Here is a 27,970-nt window from a genome sequence, read left to right on the forward strand (position 1 = left end):
GGTGAGCCACAAGCTCTCTGATCTTTAAAATAACTCGTGAAACAATCTTTCTTATCGAACCTACAAGAAGACCTTTTGTTATATTAGAAAAAAGTAAAAATAACTGACCCTTTCTTTTAAAACTTAAAAAATTAACAGCCAGATATGTAAATTTATCGATTGTGGATTCTTTTAGTTAGTCTGGATTCGCATGGCGGATGATGCGTGCTGTATAGAAAGAGACGCTTTAATCTACGTCCTCCTCCTTTAATGAGGAGTTGATGCGTATTTTCAGTTTGTGTTTTTTTTTTTTTTTGTGTATTCAAAATGGATTTACCTGTCATGATCGTATAACTAATAGTCTCTCATTTGACTGTTTTATAGCAATATATCAACATGTTTATACAAGCTGTATAATGTATCTTCCTAGAATAATCCAATGGTGATTTCTTTCTTATTCTGTTACGCATTATACCTTCTTTATCTCTCGTAAAAGAATTGCAAGATGGCAGTTGAAAAACTCATTTCAAATCAGAACTATTAAACCAGCTTTTTCAGAGGAAGCCGCAGTTCTTCATCGGCAATCCTCGTTCAAAAACTGCATGATCTTTTTTCGCATTAAACAATAAAATACAATCTTTAAAAGTACACTTATTTTCTAAGAAACTGTTGGCTTTTCGAATGACGCATCGTAAAAGATCCATTGAATTATTCAAGCAGCAGGAACCCTTTAGTTCTAAAGACATCTTTTAACATATACATTACCACCCAACAGTTTGGTAAATCATTTTGGACATCAAATTACAAAAATCCAAATTCTATGATATATTATCCATAAATGGCATAATCGAAGCTAATATATGACTTTGGTTTATTCTGGAAGTAGTAACTAAGCAACTACTGGTGTGTTCCATAATAAAAATATAAATTGCTCCTATATACACCTGTAATTGTTCTAGTATTAGGCGATTTGATTTCTATCATGCCTACATTTTCATATTCTTTTTATGAAATTCAAAACAAATTTGATGTGACAGGGAGCGTCATTATGAGTTACTTTGAAAATAAATATTTCGTTGAAGCGACATACACTGCATATATTGACTATGCTAGAAAATTACGTTTAAATGTCTGTGGTAATTTAATACACAACTAAATACTTACCTAGAAAATCCGATCATTGAAAGAATAGAGATTTAATATTGAGGAAGACAATACCAAGGGGCAACCAAAAATCATAGTTCGAAAGAAAAACGGATAACACCATGTCCAAACAAAACGCTACGAAAAGTCAAACAATAGGCCACAAAACACTATAGGTTGAACTTTGTAAATACAGCTGTTTCACAAACCACGCCTTTTTTGGGGAGATATATAATATTCATAGATATTTTGTTTTGTTTACGTACTGGTTCCCAGATATAATCTCTATGTTTCATCTCATAGAGACATAACTTGGTAATGTTACCAGTATACATGCACATGGTAGGCGGCGGAATTGAATTCTGAGGAAGAACCAAAGTGAAGGGAGGGGTAGTGCAGAATTTTAATATAATTTTAAACTATTAGAAGTTCGGGGCATAAAAATATTGAAAATATGCCGCACAGCCCTATGTTTTGACCTTTGAATAAACAAGTAGTGCATATCAACTTTCCATTCTAGGATATAATTTTTTACGAAACTTCATAGTAAAAGTAGCACAGTTTTAGCCATAAAGGGAGTTCCTATGGGAAATTGCATTGTCTATATTTACAGAAGTGCAACCTACACATAAAACTAAAGATTGAAAATACAAACCACAACCATAAAGCGGGGGTTGATTTCGTGCGTATCAGGAGTATAAAAGAGTCAGTTGTTCCTGCTTCACATTTGACTGCCGTGTTACTATTGTTTATAAAATATACTTTGAAAAAAGTATCCATTGGATATAAATTATATTATAACCCTTAGATATCACCAAATTCATTAACTATTAGTTAATTATCTTACCCTTAACTGAATTGACTGAATTTGAAGTTTGAAATGAAAACCTAGTTTTTGAGGACCATCGACGAAAAGTTACTAGTAGAAACACCATTGAAAAATTCGAGTAGCAAAAAATAAACAAAACAACACTAGGAACTAAAACCAGAGAAACATGAGCCTCCTATACACAAAACTACGAGTAAATTTCATGTACTCCGGTAGGGTAAGCAGTTACATAAAATTTTTTCAACATTCTGTCAAGCGCTTCGGGAGAAGTATTAGTGGATACCGAAAGATATGATTGTAGCGGAAACAAAATTGGAAAGAAGGACGAACGGACTCCCCATTAATTTATAACGCCCGCTTCGTAAAGCAGGTGGTATAATTAAGAAAGTATTCTGATCTCCAACACTTCATTGGTTTACGACCCATTAACTTTCAAGTTATAATCAAAAAATTAAGCGATTACTGTTTTTAACAGTGTATATAACTATTGTTTCAGTTTTTTGCACATTAACAAAAGGTCTTCGTGGTTTAACTACATTGTATCTTTCATTTTCGTTTCATTAACTCTGAGGCAATAAATTTTAAAATCGTTCAAACAAAGTGCACGATTAAGGTCAAGTTACAGTAAATGACCAATTTAACAGATTTTTGTAAGAAGTTGGTTTACAACTAAGGCATGTTATACTTTAGTTATAAAGTGATTCACAATCGATTCAGCTTTTTATGTTCTTAAATAGAAATGAATACTTTTAAAGTAACAGCTATCTATAGAGAAGACACGTATAATCGGGGACAAAAATGTTAATGGTTCTGTTGAAACTTAAAACACAACATTGTTTTAAAAAGCAAAATGCAGCCACGAAACGTAATTTTCCAGCTCATTTTGAGAATTGAAAATAAATATTTTGTTCATTTAATGTATGATAAGTACCATTATCTGGACTTTGACATTATGTTACAAAATGACATATAATAGAAAATGAAAGAATATGGAGTAAATGTACATGGGACAAAATCGGACACAATACATAGAAAAAATAAAAAAAAATATAAATGAACAGGGCTTTTATTCCTGTTCTTCATCTTGACAGTTGATGTAGGGTCTTCAACAATGAACGAATCATTCATACCCTACAACAAGGTCAAAACGGCCCCTAGCGTCGACTTAAGCGGTACTATTGGTAAAAAGAAACCACAGTTCACCTTCTTGCTCCCCACCCGCCTCGGAGTGCCAACTTGTGCGATGAATGTATGATCTCAAGGAAATTGAGAGCACATTTAAAAAGTCATTGACTACTTAGACTTGTGAATTTTACCGCTTCCCTAAGTTCAAATTATCAGAAAAGCTTTGAATAATGATAAAAGAAGTTAAAATATTTCGTTGTGACCATGGATGGTGTTGTGATACAATATTGTGACCATGGATGGTGTTGTGATACACTATTGTGTTCTACACTTTTAACTAGTTTAATTATGTTCACGAATATGACATCACCGAATGAGACTTACCACCAAGTTTGTACCAATATGACCAACATAAAAGTACTTGAGATCTCCCCTGGGTTTTGGGAGGAGTTCTTTTTGCACAGTCTTAAGTCTTCTTTGTGGTGTTTTGTAGATTGTTGTTTGTCTTTTTATTATTTTTCGGTTGTCCTTTTTTTTGCCATGGCGTTGTCAGTTTGTCTTCGACTTATGAGTTTAAAAGCCCCTTTGGTATCTTCAGCCTCTCTTTAGGGGACCGAACTAAATCAAATATATAACACTCTTATTCCACTGGGCCAAGAATAATAATTCATACAGATTTAAGTCGTAGGAAAATACCATTAAGTTGTACAATAGCCTCACAGACAAAAAGATTATAATAAGAATGCTGCTCCGCTAAGCAGAAAAAATATCAATTACCTGCTCAGCTTAGTCCGGCTTTTAAGTAAAATGAGGTTGACATTGATTAAACGTGCCATTTTGATTTGAAGCCAGTATGTTACATGGTAACCTACAAAATTAATTAAATACAGATTAAACCTGGTACGCAGGCACAAATAGAATCCGCTAAACTTTACGACTTTTCTTAATGAGGTGAGAAAATTCTTTGATTTTAAATATGTGATTCAGAAAATACAAATATGTTATCTCACATATTAGGAATATCTTTTTAATAGAAATAGGGGATACATATGATTCTAATAGGAAATTAATATTCCGTCAAAAATACAAATAAAGGCAATATTATATGTTAATAAGTATATTATACTCAGGTACATGTATATACATATGACTAATATATTTCTGACTTCATAGAACATTGTACAAAAGAAATATATATATCAATCTTCACCTCATGATCAATTATATAGTAGAAATCAATGCATCTATTAGTCGAAATCAGTTGATCTTTAACCAAATGATGAACGCATTATCGTTTTGGAGGCTAATTCTTATCTTATATGAAACCCTTCTATCTGATTGGTAAATCTGTGAAACGAAACAATCAATCTGCTCATTCTAGCAAGTGGTTTTATAAGCTAATGCTCTGTTGTGAAGACTTTCTATATACCAACTCAATTGTATTTTACTGTCGCTGGAGGTATTTTTACTTGTCTCTCAATGTATTTAGATAAGTAACGCTTAATTAGCGTGTTTAATATATAAGATACAGAGCTGCAGATGTTTGTTAATTGGAAAACGAGTGAAAAAGATACATTAATATATTGAGAGAAGAAAATAGAAGACAACACCTCTTCTGCATGAACACATGAATTTAGATTTAAAACACGTTATTCCTTCTTAAGGCATTTATTTTTATATCATTAAACATATTTTACATAACATTTGACTGAAGGAAATAATATTAGACTAAAAAACTATAATAATATTTTCCGTCATCAGTGCGTCTATCGAATGTTTATTGGAAAGTAAGCCAGGAGCCATACATGTGCAAAGTATCACAGGAAATGCAGAAATTTCTATTTTAAAGTTTTAATCCAGCAACCTCCGTCAATGAACTTGAACAAACTATTATGGCTAATATCACTAACGAAGCAATGTTGAACCACACCGAGTATGGAAATATGTTTTGGCTTCCGTGGTGGCAACAGTTTCTCTTCATAACGGCATTTATAATTCTCATTTTGGTGGCAGCAGTTGGTAATTTAGTTGTAATATGGATAGTTTTAGCACATAAACGTATGAGGACAGTAACTAATTATTTCTTGGTCAACTTAGCAGTAGCTGATGCTTTGATTTCCATTCTGAACACATTGTTCACATCAACTTTTCTCATGTACCAGGATTGGTGGTACGGAAACGTATGGTGCAAGTTTACTATGTTTATATCTATTTGTACAGTAGTTGCAAGTGTACTGACACTTATGGCGATCGCAATAGATAGGTATGTATATTGTAATTTCTTAAGCGTGAAATAGTTTTCACAAAAGTCATAGTTTTTACATATGTTAATGCATTGTCAAACACATTTATAAAGCGCTAAAGGGAACAAAAACAAGTTTTATGTTTTATACAAAACAGTAGGTTCAATTGCCGAAGATTATGTTGTGTTTATAATACTCGATTTATTTCATTGCCAAATCAATTTTGATTTTATAAACCGATCATTTCACAAATAGAGAACATATATGTCAGGCACGATAGCCTTAAACATCATTGATATCACTGTCTAAAATGTGAGCTATAACGACGGATTTACTGTTGCAGGTTGACGTCGATGGGGAACTTTTAAAAAAAATGTTCTTCAATTACTCACATTTGACGTAATTAATTTTCAACTTTGATATAAGTTTAATACATGAATTGTAATAAAAACGATTATAATCAAGCACTGCATAGCAAAATAAAAAGACTAAAGTTTTAATCAGTTTTAAACTAAAATCAGGAAAGTGGAAATTCAAAGGAAATATTGATGTTACTACAATGTACCTCTGAAAATATGGTTATCCAAGAAAAAAAAAACGAAAAAAAACAAACTAACGGACTAGAAATTTAAGATACTTTTACACAATAATGGTATAATGATTACTGCTATAGTTCATTTTAGAAGAACTGATCACACTTGTCAGGAATCAGTAACTGAAATAATAAAGATAATTGAATTTTTGTTTGACTTAAAGCAAACCAAAATATTTGTGTTCACATAGCAGCAATGTTTCCATTAAACTTCCAAGAAAATGATTAATTGTTGTTTATTATTAGTTACTTTACATCTAGTAGACACTATGTAAGGAAGTTCGCTACTCTGTTTTGAAATAATAAGCGTTTTAAAAGACTGGTATAAATTGATAGTACAGAAATAACTTAAAAAGTAGAAAAAAATTATAGATCCGTGTCATTATTTTTTTTTTAGATATAAGGCATTGAAAATTATGCGGGAATTGATTTTCTCTAGATTTTCATACATTTTAACATTGGCACCTTTTTTCTTTCAAAAACTATGAAAAAATAACAAGGATTTGTTGAGATTTTCAAAAAATTGGTTTTTAAAACCATACGTTATTAAATTATGAAAATTGCGGGTTAGCGGGCAAAATTTGTAATGGCACTACATAGATAAAACCAGAGGGTTCCGAATATCTGACAAAAAAAAAGTAAAAACAAGAGCAGCGAACATCATTAAGAGATAATCTGATTGAAACAAAACATAAATCATTAATTTAATTGTTAATGTATTATAAAAAGTGGGCATGTAACTTAAAGGTAAAGTAAGAAGTTTTCCTTATACGAATTTGTATGTCCATCGAGCGTATCACAATTGCAACATATTTTTGTTGAAAATCCCGAACAAAGGTTTATATATAATACATGATGTATTAATAATAGTCAACACCATTTTTTCGCTTGGGATAGTTATGATTAACGATACAATACACAAAACATAAATAAGGTTTACGTCGAAACAGTGTGCAACACAAACCAATATTAAAAGTAATATAAATAATAAATACAAAAATACAAAAATAAATAATTCGTATACAAATTATCATTTATACATTTAACTAAAATATCATTTGCTTGATTTAAAATGGCGATTATTTCTCAGCCTGAAAATTATAAAATTGAGAATGGAAATGGGGAATATGTCAAAGAGACAACAACCCGACCAAAGAGCAGATAACAGCCGAAGGCCACCAATGGGTCTTCAACGCAGCGAGAAAATCCCGAACCCGGAGGTTGTCCTCAGCTGGCCCCTAAATAAAATTGTGTACTGGTTCAGTGAAAATGGACGTCACACTAAACTCCAAAACACATAAAGGAACTAAAATTAAAAAAACGTACAAGACTAACAAAGGCCAGAGGCTCCTGACTTGGGACAGGCGCAAAAATGCGGCGGGGGTTAAACATGTTTTGTGAGATCTCAACCCTCCCCTATACCTCTAACCAATGCAGAATAAAGAAAAACATAGCAATACACACAGTAAAACTCAGTTTAAAAGAATAGTATATTATATATATATATATATATATATATAAAGTGCCTAGAAAATCAACCTAACAATGTTAGAGTAGATTTGATTCTTTACTTCCTCCCCAAGCGGGGCTGGAACCTGTACTTTTCACTTCATTCTTCTAGGTTGATTTTCTAGGCACTTTATAAATATTCTAAAGCCTGGCATTTCTTAATCATAAGAAATCCGATGGACAAGGTATAATTTACAGTTGTCACTACACATAGGCAGACATATATATATATATATATATATATATATATATATATATATTATATCACTTATGTCAGCTATTTACTTCTTTGCAATAATTGTAACAATGTTCAGTAATTTGTTGAAGCTGTTTGAATAATATACTGTTTAATAGTACAAGACTCCGGGTTCAGGAGCCTCTGGCCTTTGTTAGTCTTGTACACAGTAAAACTCAGTTTAAAAGAATAGTATATTATATATATATATATATATATATATATATAAAGTGCCTAGAAAATCAACCTAACAATGTTAGAGTAGATTTGATTCTTTACTTCCTCCCCAAGCGGGGCTGGAACCTGTACTTTTCACTTCATTCTTCTAGGTTGATTTTCTAGGCACTTTATAAATATTCTAAAGCCTGGCATTTCTTAATCATAAGAAATCCGATGGACAAGGTATAATTTACAGTTGTCACTACACATAGGCAGACATATATATATATATATATATATATATATATATATATATATATATATATATTATATCACTTATGTCAGCTATTTACTTCTTTGCAATAATTGTAACAATGTTCAGTAATTTGTTGAAGCTGTTTGAATAATATACTGTTTAATAGTTTTATTTGAAATTCCAAATTATGGGATTACAATATAATCGTGTTCCATTTTATTTCTTTAGCACGAACTTATAAAACTCCCGACACCATCGTTATTCTTTAACCCCTGCGATCATGAACCATCCACCGACCACCCGGTGGATCACAGCTGATTACGGCATTTCTATTGTGTTGACTGCCCTATGGACATGCTTAACGTGAGACTTTTTCTACAACATTTGTCAAATGATTATTAGATTTCACCTTGAATGTATAAACTAAGGCTTTTTTCAAGGACGTAAAACGTTCCTAGAAATATCAGCAATATCCGACCATTGATTGAAAATTTAGCCATTTTGTCAGAACAAAAACACTTCATTAAGACAAAAAAATCTCGTTATTTTGACCAGTCCTATGTCACATCTTAAAGTGTTCACTGAAACAAGCCATCAATAATGGCTATGGCCTTTATTATGTTTGTAAGTTATTTCTGAGTTCATTAAGCAATAGTTTAAACTTCAATGGCTTTCGTCTAATACGGGTATATTTTCAGTTCATTAAATGTGCATTTTACTGTCATGTAGAGATACAAATTACATTCTTGATTATAATGAGATATCGAGAACGGTCTATTTTGATTTATATTATGATTTTTTTGAAAAGTTGTTGATCATGAAAATGACATTTTGAAGTAGTGCTACATTGTAATATATAATACAATAAACCCTCATATACCTTTTTCTCTCATACAATGTGCAAATTGATGTTCTAAAAAGTAATAATTGATAATGTACACATAATGCAATCACCTTATGAATATCTTTATAAGTAGCATACTATGTAATTTTTCATCGTCATTTAATTGAAAAATTTAACTGTTAATATACTCGTATCTCATTATCTCGAGTCCACAAAATGACAACTTCGACGTCATTTGTCCTCTCGTGGAGAGTTGTCTCATTGGCAATCATAGCACATCTGATTATTTTTATAAAGTTGCTTGGGTAGTTTGTTTGAAGCCTCCTTTGCTGCTAGGTTAATTATGTAGTTGGTCACATGCATTAATCATTTTCTCTCTCTGGAAGACCATTGGGAAATTCTGATTCTGGAAGACCAAAGGAAAATTCTGATCAAATGACTTTTTTCAAAAGATTATAACATACATTTGACAATACCATTCTATTTTTTAGTTTAGCTTAAGCAGAGATAATCGAAATACAATTCAGATTCTTGCTGAAAACAATTACCTTTTTCATTGTTAATATGAAACCGCCCTTTTGATACTAGTATGCGGTTTAAAAGACAACTTTTACATGAAACTGACCAATTTCGTTTCGAATATCTATATGAATAAAAGGAGACTAAAGGGTATACGTTAATGATACAGCAATCTCCCGAAAACTTATCAAGCAATGAACATACGGTTGTCAACAAAAGACAAGTCTATATAAAATGTCAAGCTCTAAATCGCCCAGAGTCTATAAAAAGTTGAGAACCAATACACCTAATCGCTATTTATTCCATTCCAGGTAAGTTCTAAAATTACACAACTTTTTCGTCCAGTTGAAGCTATCTGGGACCCTGTTTAAACAATACACCATGCATGATACTTTTTAATGAGACCTGTTTAAACCATCGTAAATACTTCTGATCAAACAAAATATTTTTTTTGCTGTAATTTGAGTTTCGAAGAAGTGGATCATAATATATCAAAGTTTCCTATTGATCGCTTTCTAAAAATTTTCCTCCCTCAGCTCGTTACTGATGACCTTTGTTTTGCCTAACTGTTGACCCAAACAGGAAGTTGTCTAAATGACTGTTTTTTCCGGATTGGACTAAATAGCGATAAGGTGTATTGAACAGAGACTATTAAAGATCTGTCAACACCATATTTTCTAAGTAACACAAATACCAAGATTAAACTAGAAATAACCAGTTAACGGACTTCGGACTAGCACATGTAAACCACGTGGCGGTTTTAAATAGTTTTTTGAGGTCTCGACAACTTTTATTATCGACCAGTGGATAAATAAAAGGTACTAAACAGAATTTACAATAACAATCATTATAAAACCAAGTTTTCATTTCTTAAATACAAAATAACGAAAACACAAGTACAAGCTACCAACTTATAATCATCAACTTTCTCAGTGCACAATTCTAAAATTTGTTTGTTGGCACATGAAATTTAAACTTAAAGATCTTTTAAGACTTTAGTCATTGCATTAGGCATTAATATGGTTTTATCCTTGATTCGAACGATATTAAATTCAGTTTGATATTTACTTCAGTATATATACTTCAAATTTCAATTAAAGATACGATATTACAACATTCACACTGTGTTTCTTTAAATAATATACGATTCTCCGCATGAGCTTAAGATTTAACAGCAAAAATTTGTATAGAAAACAAATACATATCACATTTTGTTTCAAATATTTTTTGTGATGTTAGTGATACTCAATCTTCCGATTTCTGTATATAGTTTTTTTGTACTTTTTTTTGTCTTTTTGCTATAATGTTGTCTATCGTTTTTCAACTTATTCCCCCTCCCCCGCACTGCTTTTAAAAAGGTTAGAATAAAGATAAATTAGTTTTAAGAGGATAAGAAAATTGATATTCTTAGGACAAAATACACACGAGACAAATCAACATGAATGATACAGGAGTACTGAGTACACAACATACCTTTGTTCATCGAACAATCAGAAATACAACCATATCTATTGTTGTTTGCCTTATTTTCCACAGGAAAAGGAAACCCATAAGGGTTGACTGGGTAATAGGGATATGTCAGTCCTAGACTTTTCTTATCTGGAAGTAAAATCCTTGCTAAAGTTGAACGCCGTTTGCTATTCGACATGTATGAATTCGAACCCACGTTTGCTTGGAATGGGGAATTTAAATCTGATGCCTCGTGTGGGCCAAGAGCGGGTGCCACAATCTCTGCTCCTTTTACCAGTTGAAAATCCCTTTAGTTTCGTAGGTGGCTTGTTGCAAGGCAAACTTCTGCCTCCTTTCAACATACCCAAATTGTCCAATGGCAGTCAAAATGTCCCGGCCTTCATTCCGGTCGACCTCCATTGCAGAACATGCATATTTTATTAATGACTTACTTGTTGTCGTCCCAGAGTATGCATGAAATGTTTGCAAATGGACGTTAGGCAAGCAAAAAAAATAAATAATATCAAAAAGAAGATCAACTGTGTCATAAAAAAATCTATTAAAACATGTTAAGAGGAAATAAAACTTAATAAAGGAGAAGTGTAGATATATCATTGGTATACATACAGTATACTACAATGGTTCTATATTTTAAATACTTCAAATCAATTTCATTATTTTGAATATTTAAGAATCCCCCATCTGAATACCATCACTTAGTATGAAGATGTTGTCACAACTCATTCTTTACCTGTTGTTAGGTAGATATTCAAAGGTTTAAGAAGCTGTGCATGTACTGATTTTGTGTCATGGATGGATACCCCATATCCTTTGTTTTTCTATTAGTAGAACATTTTGTAAACCCAGCTATATACCGTATTTTGTAAGGAATCTTATTCACTTTGAATATCTAATAAATGATTGGACCGTCGACATTATAGTTATCGACATAAATGTCAATCGATCACGATACAGACTAGTGATTCAACAGTATCTCCATCTCAAGTACCGTTGTTAGCGTATTAATAGTTTCCAAGTGTATTGTTAGGGACTAATTTCATTACAAGCAGTCAATATTTTGTTTTTCTTTTAATGAAAGTAATTTTGATATGGCATGGAAACAGTCGGAACAAGAATACACTTGTCGGAAAATTAAGGCAACGTCTTGGTAACTTTATGGTCCTTAACATATATATATAGTCTTTGGACTGGTGAATTCTATATCTAATTTTTGTCGTTCTCAAAGTCTTCGGGATCTCTTCTCTTTTCATATATTGTGTAGCATAGTCTTCCATTGCACCCATCAGTATGATAAAACTGCGATTCTCGTAGATAAGTTGAGGATAACGATTTTCAGCTGTTTGACTGCAATGATTTCAGTCATACGTATACCTTAAGTCGTATGTTCAAAAATAGATATATTTCCTTTTTGAAAACAGGAAAGTATAGTCACGAGATATTTCTATATATGGAAACGACAAATAGCTGCGGATGAAATGAATAAAGTGTCACGAAAAACCATAAAACAATGGGTTTGTTGTATGTCTAGATATGAAGCACTGCGATAATATGCAACTAAAATGATTTGTATATTTCAAATGAAAAATCAATATGAATAAAATATGTCGTGATATCTGAGAGCATCACAATCGAGGCTCCAGACGAAAAGTACTGTTGAACCTGTCGGAAGCTCCGTCTGATCTTAAAAGAGTTTGTTTTTACATATTGATATATAGATATGTTGATGTTACTGCAGAAACGTTTGCATTATTCTTGAACGCTTAACAAAAAAGCTTTTAAATACTTCCGAAAATGCATAATAATTTGTTTTTTTGTATACGTCACATTGCCCATACCGATTAAGGTAATACTGCAATGATAATGATATAAAAATGATCGAGGTACAGCATGATAGATGAAAAAATTGAGAACCCATGAACACAAGTTACATTACCAAATGTTTCATCTAAACTTTTAAACTGGAAACCCTACACGATCCTCAAAATGTTTGAATTACTCTACGTGTAACGGAACTGAGAGCTATAATTGCGAGAATGATGCAAGGTAGTTCGTGTCATAGAATTGTTGCTAAGGGCCATTCTACCTTTAATATTTATTTGTTTACCATAATTATAGCGCATGCACGCAAATAATTAAACTGTTATATAGCGCAGGCACGCAAATAATTAAACTGTTATAATTTGGCCATATATTTGCATTATAAATTCATCGCAATAAATCTTTATTAGAAACATGCTTAACATTACATAACGTAAACCATTGTCTCTTAAAATATCGTCTTTGGCTTTTTTTAAAAGTGCTTTTCTTCTCATAAAATGTACATGAAAGATAAAACATTATATATATAATATTTTCATAATTTGTGTTACACGTGTAACACGTGTATAATTTTAACATGGTATGTCGGATTTGTAAAAAGTACTTTCTCTTAATAAAAGCACATTTCATAAAATGTGAAGCAAGTGCATGATCATTAAAGATTATCAGATAAAAGAAGTATAGAGCGTTGATAACTTTTCAAGAGGAATTCCTCTGCATTTTAGTTCAAAGGGTTCAGCATTTTTAGGTAAACTGCAGTCTTTGATTTAAAGCTCACCAATTAAAATAATGACATAGAAATACAGCAGATATAATGTCAGCATTGTAGTTGTGCATTTACATAAAACATAATTTAATTGGTCTGTGTATAAGTTTCGGTATAATGCTAAAACATCATTATTTTGAGCGCCTGTTAAAAAGGTAATGGCCAATTTCACCTGGATTTGTTTTACTTACGGGACTAATTTCAATCAAGTGACTGAAACCTTATGGGGTTTCAATATCAAAGAGTCTATATAATAAACATTTAAGATTTCCAATAATTCAACGATATCCATAAAACAAAATGATATTCAGTGTGATACATTGATAATTGTTGAGATCAATTTTGCTACAAGATAGCAAATTTAACAAATATTTTGTTAAGTTTTGCATCTAAGGACATCGATAATTAAAACATACTCCTCCATTGTAAATAGATGGAGCAGAGACGGATAAGAAAAAAATAAACTACATAGAAATCAAATGATATAAAGCCTCAAGGGCGGATCCAGAAACTCCAGTGCAAGAGAGGAGGGGGCACAGAGGTAGAAAAAAGGGATTATAGAATGAATGAATGTTAAAAGGCTGTAGGTGGACCAGCAAATATCCCCCGAGAGTACCCCAATGCATAGAAATAGTTCTCAGATTCACTGGGTAAGACTAGGACTTTCCCACATAGGTCGTCCATTTGGTTGATTGAGATAAAAAGTCCGGTCAAAATTGTAACGGTACACTAGATCTGATGTCTCGTTTCAGAAGAGTGGCAATGTCCCTGTAAGTTAAACTATTCTATAACAACTTTCCAGGGTCCGTCATTGATCTAATGCAAGGCAAAATGTGTGCCCCTATTCAAAATTTCAACGTTTTCCTGTGTCAGCCAAAACTGTTCACCCTTTATCCTTCTCAAATAAATTTGTATGCCTATTTTTTCGATTTAATTTTGTGAAAATGGTCATACTGTGACATAAATTGAGGGATAATTGGCATGTAATTTATTATACCTTTTTACCAGTATGTTGTCAACATTGTAAGTACATTAGTCGATGATGACTATGACTATAGACGACATTTGAATGTTGGCGACTTTGAAAGCTTTCGACTTCACACGAATTTCACTTTACTTATTATCAGTGGGGTCATTAACGGTCTCTGTGTTTTTATAATTACTGATAAAAGTTTTAGGTAATATACAACAGGCGTGATTGATCACTCTTTCATTTTTAATGGATACTGAACAAAATGTGTTGAAAACAACCGTCAGGAAGAGATTAACATGAAAGTAAATCATCTAGAGTGTAATCAATTATTATGGTGATTAGAAAATTAAGAACAGAATTTACGTAATTAATGGTAGAAGGGAAATGATCTGAATATGAATGTTTACGACATTTGTATTCGTGTTCCTGTTTTCATGGTTAAGTGCAGTTCTGCGTGCCTTCTTTTACTAAAAGGTTGGAAAATAGTTTCCATGAATGACACTTTTTTGTGCATGCTAATCTGAACAGAAATATAATTTCGTGGAATTTTGTCGACATATGGCCGAACAAAAGTCAAAAGGTATGAACATACCTGTAAAGGTGAACATTGTATACATTGTTCAAGTAATATGCATTGTTTTCGTATTGCCCAAATTGAATCTTAAGTTTTCTGTGTGATAGGCCACCAAGGGGCTATTGTTTGTCTTGTTTTTGGTCTTTTTTCGTTTGTTGGTGGAGTTTTTCTTTTTGTTGTTCCTTATAACTTTTGTCGACAAGATTATCTCAGTATTGCGGTTGATACAGCAGTGATTACCAGCCAATTGCAATTGCCAATTCACAGAAGATGTGTGGTTTACCCCATGTATTCCGATTTATGTTTTATTATATGTGTTATTATTCAACTATAATGACTTGGCAAGCACTAATATATGATAATTTTTTGTACCTCGAGATAATCCTAGACATCTGATATTAGCAAAAAAGAACCCTTCGCTGGGATGCAAACCTAGTGAGGTAAATGCAAATTGGCACTATATATAGTGGTAGAGCATGCGCAATATGCTGTAAAATAAAGAAAAAGACAAAAAAACTGCGTTGCATGGCAAATAAGGAGTACCGCGAATTAAAAAGAAAATGTTCCTGAAATATTTAAAGCAATGTTTATCCAAAATGCAAGAACATATATTATTTTCCTCTAGGAAGTAGTTACTCGTGTTTTTGAAAATTATAAAATAGAAATATTCTTTGCGGCCTATATGAAGTTATGAAATTGTAAATGTTAATCGTAAAACTTAACAATTTATACATCATGCATCCTTAAAACAAATTGTTAAAGCATAATAGATTCTTTAGTGCCACGTTTTTTTAATAGTGATTAGAAGTGAACGTTAACTATGAACTCTAACTATATTGCAAATTCTATTTAAAAATGGATTGGAATATTACATCAAAGTACGAAACCTCTCTTCTCGTACTGTTAAAAGATGTGACAATGGTAATGCCTCTTGAAGACAATAAATTATTGTTGATAAAAAAAGTTACATTACTATTTTTGACTTGATTATAACAGTGACCGACGACACTAATTTAATGAAACATAGTGAAAAGCATTGATAAATTCATGATCTGGACAATGGTCTGTAAACTACATCAAGACTATTTAAAAGATAGTACATGATTTTTAGTATTTAAAACAAACACCGTGTTTGACCGTTTTATCAAGAGATTAATTGCTGTTTTGCCTCCTTTTGTTTATTTTTAGAGAAATTGTTACTGATATTAAGTACTTACTGGCTGCGAAGAGAAAGATAGTAGCCCACTGGACTTAAATTGTATTAATAAAATTCGATCCTTTATTGAGAAAAAAGAAATATTTTACATATTGCGACACGTATTAAAAACGCAAAAAAAAACCTTTTAATACAAGTGTCTAAAGCTAAATTAACTTCGGTATTTTTGGTTAAATTTATAATAACTTTGCCGAAGGTTGAGACATGTAGATGGTTGGCCTAGCATGAACGATTTATTTTTAAAGATCAATTCATTACATATTGTTTCACCTGTATTCTCCTAATAAATCAACATAAAAAAAATTACTAAAAACCACACACCAGTTGCCAAAGAAAATGAAAGCAAAAACCTAACCAATACACGAAAAACTAATACCAAGCAACATAAACCCTATTAGGACTGCGGAAGATACGGGTGCTACGGAAGGCTGAGCAGTTCCCGATTTAAAAGCGTTTCTCTCGTCGAGTTCCTCGAAGACATGATATATAAGTGAGTGTTCGTTTTCAGCAATAAAGATTATAGTAGTATATCCATGTTTTGTAAATTTAATGAATTCCATGTAACAAAATATCAGAAGTGAAATCTATGAACTTCAAATTGAGTGGGGTTATGTGCGTTGTCAGAATATGCATGTTTTGATGGTGTTCATGTTTCTCAGTCGTTAGATTTCTGTGTAGTCTTTTTGTGGACGTGTATGTCTTTCCGTCGTCTTTCGTTTGTTTGCCATCTCGTTGTCACTTTATTTCGACTAATGAGTTGTGAATGTCCCTTTTTTATATTCCGCCTCTTTTTTTTTGCAATATCCTCAGTACCCGTTAATGATTCCAAAGTCACATCACTTAGACAATGTCATTGCTATAATTGTGTTAGATTGACATTTGTAGACATATGGGAGATCTATGACAGAGTAAAAATGTTACATCCAACACATTTGAAAGCTAACAGATACCTCATAAATTAAACACAAGAAAATCCCACAAATCTAACCAGAACAAACAAGTGTATGCATCACCTTTCATCTCAATCCCTATCCAGTATGAATAGCACACCATGGAACAGGACACGCTCGGAAAATTCACAGATCAGAAGACTTTTATGACATCTAATGATCCAAAACACTGTCAAAATTTCGATAATCGATTAGATATCGGTCAACAAATTCGTGAAGTTGACGTACTCGTGAAATTCATGTAGTGTCGATTTCAGTCGTTGTTTCAAATAACAAAATTTGTGTCAGGACCACACCTCTCTTAATGAAGTCCGTATAATGTGAACATGTATGAGTATATCAATTGAAATATATAAACGCCTTACGATGGGACAGAGGGTATATATGTTACTACTGCGAAATGAGAAGTGGACAATAGGAATGCTGAATTCATCACATTTTAAAAATATTTGAAGTAAGTCGACCATTTTTGTCAAAGAGGAAAACAGGACGGAACGGAACTGTGACTACGTAAACGGGACATATCAGTGATCATTTGGTACACATACATACGATCAATTAAGTCATGGAGGCTTCCGCAAAGCATTTACGTCAACTGTAACTTTATTAATCCCTGTTCAAGTTGCAATATAGAGAATATCATAACAAGCTCTGGAATTTCGTTTCATTGGAAAAAATCAACTTCATATGCAGATGCTGCTGAAATATTGATAACTTTCAATGAAAAATTCAAAACCAAAATTTGACTCACACTAATTTATAAGTTACTGTACCCTCACTGGATTTCTAACGGATTCAGAGACCAAAACTAACCTAGATGTATCTGCGGTATCATATAGTCACAATCAGTGGCCTTAGAAAGGAAGTATCACAATAAAAACTTGAAGTATTCATTGAAAAGACAACATCGATATACAGGAGCGAAAATTAAATGATATTGTTTCTTTTTTTAATTCTTTTCGTTCCTTTTTAAAAGCCCTTGTATGCAATCTGTCTCATAAGTATCTATTCCGAATATGTTAATTTTCTATCTTCATTGGTCATTTCGTTTCTTTGAACAAAGTTGTTTTTCAATTTGTCTTAAATTTAGCACGAGGAAATCTTTTGTGAAAGCTCATCTACGGTACACTGCTTATCATTTTTACACCAGCCGCGCATGTCATCTACACAAGACTCACCACTGGTGCTCGAATAGTTGAAAGTCAAAATAAAAAACGGAAGTTGAAGAGAATTTAAATCCTAAAGGGTTTCGAAAACTGGTGTCAAAACAGGTTAATATAATTTATGACTGGGGGTTATTAAAACTTTAGTGTTTGGAATAATTCAGCATTTTATAAACATTACATGTACAGAAAAGTAACATATCAATGATATGTTAAGGATGAATAAGTCAATTTAAAAAAAACAAAAAACAAAAAACAAACCAAATTATTTCATGAGGAATATTATCTTGATTGTATGTACTAGACATATCTCAATTATCTTTATCCACGTGTAGATCTATAAAGTTTCAAAATAACACTTTAACTGTTATTTTATTACCAAAGGAATATATTTTGCTTATTTGGAAATAAGTTTGATGGCACATTTGACAGATCACGCAATGTAATGTATTTGTAGCGACACTTGGTTATATAATTTGGATATGAAGTAGAAAGTGGGGAAATCTAGTTCTTAACCATTTGTTGACAAAAGCAGGTTGTTAAGTAATTCATAATTAGTAAGAGGTGTTTTTTTGTATATGTTTGGTTTATAAGTGATGAATAGGTAGACTGCCACGCTCCCTATTCGTTAAAGAAACTTTGAGGGTTCTGTCAATGACCTGTTGCAAGGCAACATTTCTGTCCCCTTCCATACCCTCATTTTCTAATACCAGTTCAGTTGTCAACCATAATTCCGGTTGCCTTACTTTGCAGATACGAGTAAATAAGATGTGGTATACGCAAACGAGACATCAACTCAACAACAACAATAACTAAAATGATAGTTTCAACAATTAAGAGGTAAATGTATCTATACAAACCTTCCTATCCGATTCATGACATATTTGCCACTTTATGTTGGGCAAACAACAATGAATCAATCTGAGTGAACTGTCATCACCTTATTCCTTTATCAGTCAGTTTATATTGAATACACACAAAAAGATATTGTTTGATATTCAATTTTTTCAATAAAAAGTCTTTCATCTTAATAATGACAGTTTTATTTACTTGACAATTGATATTTTATTATATCTGGACTGAAACTTGCTGCCCCAAGTATTGGTCGGCAACATTAATGTTAAAAATACGCTGCACGCTGACTTCTCGCGTTTGAACTACATTGTGGTCCCCAAAACTAAACGCAAAAACCATCTTAAACAATGTTTCAATAAACTCTTATTAATCTACTTGCCCAGCATGCCTCGTACTTGTTCAAGTTAAATAAGACTGTTCTGTTCTGATATTTAAAAACCACAAATTTTTATTTGACCCTGTACATACAAAAACAAAGGGGGGAAACGTAGCAATGATATCGAAAACTTGCAAGGAAACTGCGGGAATCTAGATTTTGTAATCAATATAAGCAATCATTTAAGACAAATATCCTTATTTGAAGTCTTTCTTGAACCTGAAATAAAAAAAATACATGTCATACCTTGGTAGAATATTTAAATTAATTTTAAAAACAAAATCGTAAAATGAATCTAAATAGATTCTTTAAGATTTACTTTTTAAAAAACGGGTTTTCAGTTTGACTTTAATCAATCACATATGCATGGGTAACTCACACGTTTTGACTATACCACTGTATGATTCTGAGAAAAGCTAACTAGTAATACTAAAAACATATATTATACAGTCATATAAATAACACTCGAAAAGGGTGATGGTTTTATTCTAAAATAAATTAACCGAACTTTTATAAAATGTATCTGGCAACCACTGCCAAATTGTTGTAAAACATCGTACAGATGGCAGTGAAATACAGTTTTTATTTGTTTTGATTAAGTACTTATAAAGTACATTGTAATTGATTTCAGTGATATATCAAAATGCTGTATTTTCTATACCAACATAATCCTATATATCAAAATGTTAAGTATCTTTTAATTGATATGATCATTATTTAAAGAACTTTTAATTAGATATAGCTGTTTCATTGCTTCAGGTTAACTCTGGAAATATGAAAAGCTCAGCCTTTCATTTCTGCAAACCATTAGTGTAATGTGTTCTAAAAAGATACAAAATGAATTATAATATACTCATATACTTTCATCAGATAATATGTTTGCAAGAAGGATATTTATTTTAACTTAAGCTACTTTACGGATAATCTAAAACGAACTTAATCGTCTATCTATTTTGTGGAAATTGTACATTTGTATGCATGTATGAAAAGTATTTGAAATTAATTAAACTATACCATCCTAACGACCTGCCTGGTTCCAAGTGTAAATACATTATACCTTCTTTTTAAGGAATGTATTGGGCGTTTAGGCACAACCAAAAGAAATATAAAGAACAATCACGACTAAAGAAAACCAATCACAATTAAAAATAGACATCTCTAGACAGAAAAATATTCAATTTTGATATACAATGTCAACTCTGGTGTTAGAAAATAGCTTAATTTATGCTGATTCTGAAAATATATGGTTTTTATATACTTTTGCTAAAACTAAAGGAGATAGTAGGTACTTCCGGTTTACAAAATGTTTCTTCCAGTTACATTTGAACCTTACTTCACACTGGTTCCAATTTTTTTTTTAATTCTAGTAAATTCTATGTAAAAATAAAGCAAAAATGGCTACTTCCGGTTAACAAAAGGTCACTTCCGGTTGACTTCTTTGAGGTCATATATCTGTTATCCAATGAATAAGACCAGTTGACTATATCTTGAAACAATAAGGAGTTAGTTCAAAGTTCAAAATATCTCGTCAAATCAAACTTTGACCTTAAACCCATTTCAAGGTCATAAAACAAGGACCTCAAATCAAAAGACCCTAAGTCTCTACTATATATGATTAATGAGTTATATCACCATACAGCTAATATAAGAGGGGAGACAACTCCAATTAAATGTCTACGTACACTTTCAAGCAATGACCTCAAATCAAGAGACCATAGGTCTCTATCACTTATGGTTTGCCAATTACAAGTACATTTCACTTATTTCAAACGCAGAAGGGGAAATAACGCTCATATGGAATCTCTATACCGCTTCAGTCAAAATTAAACAAAACATCTTGAGGATATAACGGGAAATTTGGAAAAATAAATTTGTCGGTTTCTTCTACGGTTGCTAAGTAATAAAAATAATAGTGTTTGGGGAGATAGCTCTTACAAGTAAAAGTATTTGGTTGAGCGGTGTCATGATATATCATATACCAAATGTCTTAGCGACTTCTTGCGAAACAACAAAAAAATAGCAAAAAAAAAAAAAAAATAAGCGGAAGAAAAAAAAAAAATTATAATCAAAACAAGAACAAAAAGTCTTTCCACGGAAAAGTGAACAGACATTATTAAAACGCATATCAATTATTTTCCTTTGTTTCAGATACATGGCTATTATACATCCGCTACGACCACGACCAACAAGAAGAGTCGTTCTAGCGATTTTGTGTATATGGACAGTATCTATAGCTCTAGCACTACCAAATCTGATGTATGGGACTCTTATCACATACCCGAATATATCACAGAAAACATGTGGCATTGTATGGTCAGATGGAACACCGGCGGAAAGCAAGATTGATTTCTGGTCTGTAATTTAGTTTTTATTTTCAGATAAAAGTATGTTCTAGATGCGCATTTCGACAATAATGTCTCTTTAGTGATGCTCGATGCCAAAATATTTGACCAAACTAAAAAGGATTTAAAGTATTGCCAAATCCAAAATAGAATCAGAGCTGCTACAGCATTGTTATTTATGTAATGATTCACAAATAGACATGTACGCAATGTTTAGATTATTCTACGAAATTTAATGAGCCTAGGTTTGCTCTTAAACTATGTTAGTTGCTGAACGACACATATAATACAACATCAGGTGAAATTCCACTGACATATAAAAACAAAAAGATATGCTTTGTATCTTTTAATAAATCACATGCCGTTTACACCAACCTTGAAGTATGTGCTTCTGTTTTTAACATGATTTAAATGATATACTTTGTCTGTAAATTTCTGTCAAGTCTTGCCCAGATATTTTTGAAACGTTTCTTCTAAACTGTGCTTAATTAATTTACTATTTGTCTACATTTCGGGTAATACATAGGTTTGTAAACGTTACACACGCTTATTTATTATTGGATACCTCATGTTTAGTGGGTAGAACGCTGTTGTGCAGTTTCTATACTGTTTGTTGATCTGAATTATTTATTCGGTTTCCTTAAGCAAATCATTGATTTCCGTTTCTTTATTTTGACCTTGGGTAACTATAACTATCATTATGTACCTCCTATATGTATTTTTGCTCCACATTATCTTATGGATTTCCCAAGCAAATCATAGACTTGCACTTCCTGTATCTAGGAATTGGGGTATCATATTATGAGTTTTGGTCAAAGGGACTCTTATTTTCCCCCGATTTCGGAAGTGGGAAGTATATAGTGATATGGGAGTCCCTTCGTTCGTCCGTCCGTCCCACTTTTATACCCGAAACTGCCCCTGAACGACTCGACATATCTAGAATATTGTGACACCTTCACAGAATCTTACTCATCTCTAGTCTTTCTCAGAATCTTCACCATATATTGCAATTGTACACTTAGTTTGTTTTTTAAACCACGTTTTTGTAGTTTCTCTGAGCAATGTATAGACTTTGCCATTCCTGTATGTAGGGGAGTGGTGGTGTCAATTTGTGAGCTTTTCTCACCATACCTCTATTTTTATTTGCTGTCTCAATGACGTTTATCAGACACTCTGTTTATCTTAAAATAAATAAAATCAAATAATAAAAAAAAATATTTGTCCATCTCATTTATTATATATATCGTTTAGGCGATCTTTTAGAATATTCGTAGAAATATTAAAGTCACCAAAAGGCAAAAGAGAAATCGCATAATGTGGTTACTGGTAATAGTATATAAACACAGGCAGTTGTGCATTATTTATAGAACTTGGGTGACTTCGTCATTTACAAATAGAAAATAAACAGATATGTGGTGTAGATGGAGTGTCGATGCATTGCACAAATCCTATATAATACAAGATAATACCAAAAAATCTACATTCGATTGAAGTTTGTTTCTAAACTTACACTAAGCGTAATCTGCAAACTGCATGGAATTTATTATATTTCGTAACAGTACAAAATTTTAATCCTGTTGTCTATGATGAGTTTATTTGAAACTTGTAAAAAAACGTTTCAGTTATGTCTTAATTTAAATTGCACTTGATTATTATCCCCGCAGACTTATCCGTTTATAATTTTAATAACTACTTTTTATTTGTTTCCCCAGGTATAATGTAGTCATCATAATTGTATCTTATGTGATACCTATGGCTATACTGATCTTAGCTTATAGTAGAATTGGTAAAGAATTATGGGGTCATAGGGCTATTGGAGAAAATACACAACTACAGTTTGACCGGATACAGTCCAAACGAAGGGTAATTTCTTTAACAGTTATGCAATTTATGTAGTGCATGTATTGTAACTTATATTTCTAGGTGGGCAGAAGCTTAAAATCATCTTATGAATGGTAAATTGCGCCTGTTACTTATGTAAACACACATCGAATGTGAGAAAGTTAAACAACTTTACAAAAAAGTATGATTTTATCGCTGCGTTTACGACCCATTGGTACATGCCTTGTGCTGTCTTCTGCTCTTTGATCGGGTTGTTGTCTCTTTGACAAATTTCCCGTTTCCATTCTCCATTTTGGCATCGGTCATCAAACTGTTAAATGACGTTTGCAAAGTCGGAAGAGACATGTTTTTACTGTCTTTAGTCTTAGAATAGAAGTGTTGTCTGATCTGACCATTTTTAAATTAATTTGGAATATACAAACCAAGAGCTAATGAACTGAGTTAATCGCACATGTTCGAGACTTTGAGAGAGTTAAAAAGCGTCTTCCGTTCTATAGACACACATCAGCCGCTATCCGATTTTATATGTTAGTATGTTTTGAACATCGGTAAACATTATAATTGCTTGTTTACTTAATAGTGATAGTTAAAAATAGTTGCTTTCTCATTTGAGTTTCCCATAGACAACTGCGTGTTCGAAAAATCAGGGCACACATGGTAGTTGTATCACAGAGTATGAAAAAAGGAAGCGTTGATGTCGAAACCTTTATGATCGTCTTTTTGCTATTTGCAACAAAATTCAACTCCGTGTCTTGTGTATCTATAATAATTAATCTACAATATAATAATACAAACCTAGAATTCAAACTAATTGTCGAATCAAATGCTACCCTCCCCACCCCCCACCCCCCCAAAAAAAAAAAAAAAAAAAAAAAAACCAACACTCACTACCCAAACAAACCTGTATCTCTTTTCTTGCAGGTTGTAAAAATGATGATTTTTGTGGTGATTGTGTTTGGTGTCTGCTGGTTACCATATCATCTCTACTTTCTGTTGGCATCATCAGTTCCTGATATAACGTTGGCAAAAAATGTACAACAAATATATCTGGTGATTTATTGGATAGCAATGAGTAACTCTATGTACAACCCTATTATATACTGTTGGATGAATGAAAGGTATTACTTGTTTAGTTTAAACTCAGTTAATACATTTTTCTTATGAGGTAATTTGAATGCATCTGGTCATTATTGGATGAAAAATTGTTTTATCGTAAACAATGCAGTGCTTAAAAGTAACTTAATTAAAGAGATCTGATACAAGAAATTACTCAACATATGTGATTTTATAAACTAGAAGTTATAATTAAAAGATTATTTCTTTAGATAATATGATTATTATCCCGTTAGAACACTTGTCAGTTATTTACATGATTGTATCCTACCTATCTAACACATTTTGCTGACTTCAGTTCAACGACATTTAAATTGCACAACCAAAGAGTTGGGGACAATTTCTCTTTTTAACTTATTTCACATAAGAGTCATTTTTGAAAAGTCCCTAATCTTTACTAAAACGCACAGTATCGTGATAGATTGAAATGTGTTTTGAATGTTTTAACTAAATGTTGGCGTATTTCGAAATGTTTTACATGTACCTTATTGAAAAAAGTAATATCAAGAAGAACGTTCTTAATTAAAACCAAAATTCTATTTCGAAGTAGTTCTATATTTTGTCTTTGCGATTAAGATAAATTAATTGTTGTTAAGGTTCATCTATACACTTCAAAAAAATGGCTGTGTTTACACCATGGAATTTTCTCTGAATGCAGACAAAACTGTGTAATTCTAATAGTTTTAAATCCTGGCAGCACCTAGATATATACAAGTTGTATTCATTTTGTGTTTTAAAAAGAGAAAAAACTTTTGTGGATTTTGCTAAACATTTTCTTTCCTTGCCACAGGTTGTGTAAAAATAAACAAAGTCATGTGAAATCTTTGAGATGGTCCCCCTGAGGTAATGATTGTATTGTATCATATTGATTGATATGGACAATAGAGGGACAATAGAAATCTACTCACAACAAAGGTGATTTAAATAGTGTAAATGAGTGGACTGTATCAAAGAAAACTCAGGTGTTTGTTTATTGCACCATCTTCTGTGGCAAGGAAAGAAAATGTTCATCAAAATCCATTAAGTGTTTTAAGTTTTTAGAACATAAATTGGATGTAACATTAATTTATCTAGGTGCTGCCAGGCATTAAAACTTTGAAAATTATTCAGTTTTGTCTGTACTCAGAGAAAATTTCATGGTGTAAACACAGCCATTTTTGTTAAAGTGTATAGATGAACCTTAATGATATCGATTGGTGCATACTTTTATAAACATTGTTAACTTTGCAGTATTGCCTTCAGAAGCTATACATGTATGTAGCGCTGAATAACATTTGCATGATCTTAAATTGTCGATTATTTTTTAATTATTTCATATAGAGTCCTTCTCATTTTTATCCTTATTATACAAATTCAAGCGTATTTAAAGAACGTTCTAATCTTGACCCTGTGAGTGTAACCAACAGATGGGACATTGGCCCTACCTCTTTTAAAAATAGTAGAAAGCATACTGCATTACCCTATTGGTTACACTATCATGATATTAAAGCAGAAGACTTAATCCGCTTTCAGATAAAATATGAATGAAATCAGGACAGGAAAAGCGCTATACTGTAAAATAAGGGTAAAATAAATAACAGAAAAACTGGTACAAACAATCCATTACTAAACAATATTTTACCGTATCTGCTTCTTTGATACGGTAAAATATTGTTTAGTAATGGATTGTTAAATGTCTTACTTTTCCGAGCAGATTGTAGATTGTCTTTATAAAATTTATTAAATAATAAAAGTGTTTTCAGTTTATTTAAGCATGTTTCAATATTCTCAAAAATAACCTTAATCCTTAAAGCAGAATGCAATTCCTTGTAAATTTTGATTTGCGGTCTATGTTTTTATTATTTCATTTGAACCCTTTGATATGTGTGTTATCGGTAAGGATGCAAACGTTTTACCAAATTTACAACTAATTGCATCTTTTCTATCTTAAAACGTACGTGTATCAATTTCAGATTTCGTTCGGGATTTATTGAAGCGTTTTGTTTCTGCCCATGCCGGCCATGCAAGAGGATAAAGAAAAAATATGTGACATGTTTAAATCCTGTTCGCTCCTTTGCAATGTCAGAGAAATTCAGGAACGGATCAATGATGCAGACTATGACTGACTATATAGATGATTCAGGAAATGCCGGAACTGGTTTGGTTCGTGATAAAAGACATAATAGCAATGACTATGATGAGTGTTGATATTTTTGTAATTCGATACTGAGATGTGGAGCTATGTTCGTTAGGAAAACCCAAGCTCCTGTAGGGATGAGGAAATATAAAATTAATGTACCATTTACAAATTGTTACATCGTGTAGTAAGTGATGATGGTTTTCCGTTCTTAAATACAAATGTAGATACCACGTTAATTAGAGATTTTGAAAAAATGGTTACTTGACTATATGACTTTTTTTACGTCAGTTTAGATTTGACGGTATAATTAGTTAAATGCATTTGTTTCCTGTTTCTCTTGCAAAGAAAAATCAAATTGAGTGAACAATAAACTGTTCTGTTTGAAATATATGTATTTTTTTTAAACACTTCTATGGCATCTATTCACACGCGCATATTGTACATGTCTATAATCACTGTTAAATGCTAACTTATGTTTGGGTAAAATATTTTGTACGTTATTTTGTTGTGTTAAAGATATATACTATACCATTAAATGTCTTTTAATATTCAATTGTTAAGTCTACAAATTTCCAAAAAGAAGTTTGACCTGCAGTGTTTTGTTGACTGTTGTTTTGTCTTTTTTCGTTTTTATTTTATGACCTAGTTTTGTCAGTTATTTAAAATTATGGGTGGATTTTACATAGATAAATAAAATCGTATAATAAAAAAGCAAAATGAGGATGTTAAATTTGATGTATGCCTTTTTGTGCTTCTTTGTTACATTTGTTTGTTTTATAGTGATTAAGATGATAACACAATGTTGACTGCTGTACCCCTATTTTTGACATTTTTACCTGTACATTGTGTCTGTTTGTTTTGTTCACATATCGTTGTCAATATAATGGAATTTGCGACTGTCATACAAGTGAGAGGTTTAGCTAGCTATAAAACCAGGTTCAATCCACCATTTTTTACATA

At 32.0% G+C, this 27,970-nt stretch overlaps 1 protein-coding gene across 1 annotated transcript; it reads left to right on the forward strand.

Annotated features, from left to right (window-relative positions):
* The first annotated feature begins 4,495 nt into the window (after positions 1 to 4,495).
* LOC127708801 (tachykinin-like peptides receptor 99D) lies at positions 4,496 to 27,597 on the forward strand. The gene is made up of 5 exons (XM_052213925.1): positions 4,496 to 5,339; positions 21,743 to 21,946; positions 23,649 to 23,799; positions 24,700 to 24,896; positions 26,844 to 27,597. The coding sequence occupies exons 1-5, from the start codon at positions 4,969 to 4,971 to the stop codon at positions 27,076 to 27,078; spliced, it is 1,158 nt and encodes a 385-aa protein (XP_052069885.1). The 5' UTR covers positions 4,496 to 4,968; the 3' UTR covers positions 27,079 to 27,597.
* Positions 27,598 to 27,970: the final 373 nt, after the last annotated feature.

The sequence above is a fragment of the Mytilus californianus genome, unplaced genomic scaffold, assembly GCF_021869535.1.
Source record: "Mytilus californianus isolate M0D057914Y unplaced genomic scaffold, xbMytCali1.0.p SCAF_7, whole genome shotgun sequence".
Classification (NCBI taxonomy): domain Eukaryota; kingdom Metazoa; phylum Mollusca; class Bivalvia; order Mytilida; family Mytilidae; genus Mytilus; species Mytilus californianus.

Excerpts from the sequence above, each read along its gene's own strand:
- LOC127708801 (XM_052213925.1), top strand. The coding sequence starts at position 4,969 with ATGGCTAATATCACTAACGAAGCAATGTTGAACCACACCGAGTATGGA. Across the intron at positions 21,947-23,648 it reads GAAAGCAAGATTGATTTCTG|GTATAATGTAGTCATCATAA; the intron begins GTCTGTAATTTA and ends TTGTTTCCCCAG. Across the intron at positions 24,897-26,843 it reads TACTGTTGGATGAATGAAAG|ATTTCGTTCGGGATTTATTG; the intron begins GTATTACTTGTT and ends TATCAATTTCAG.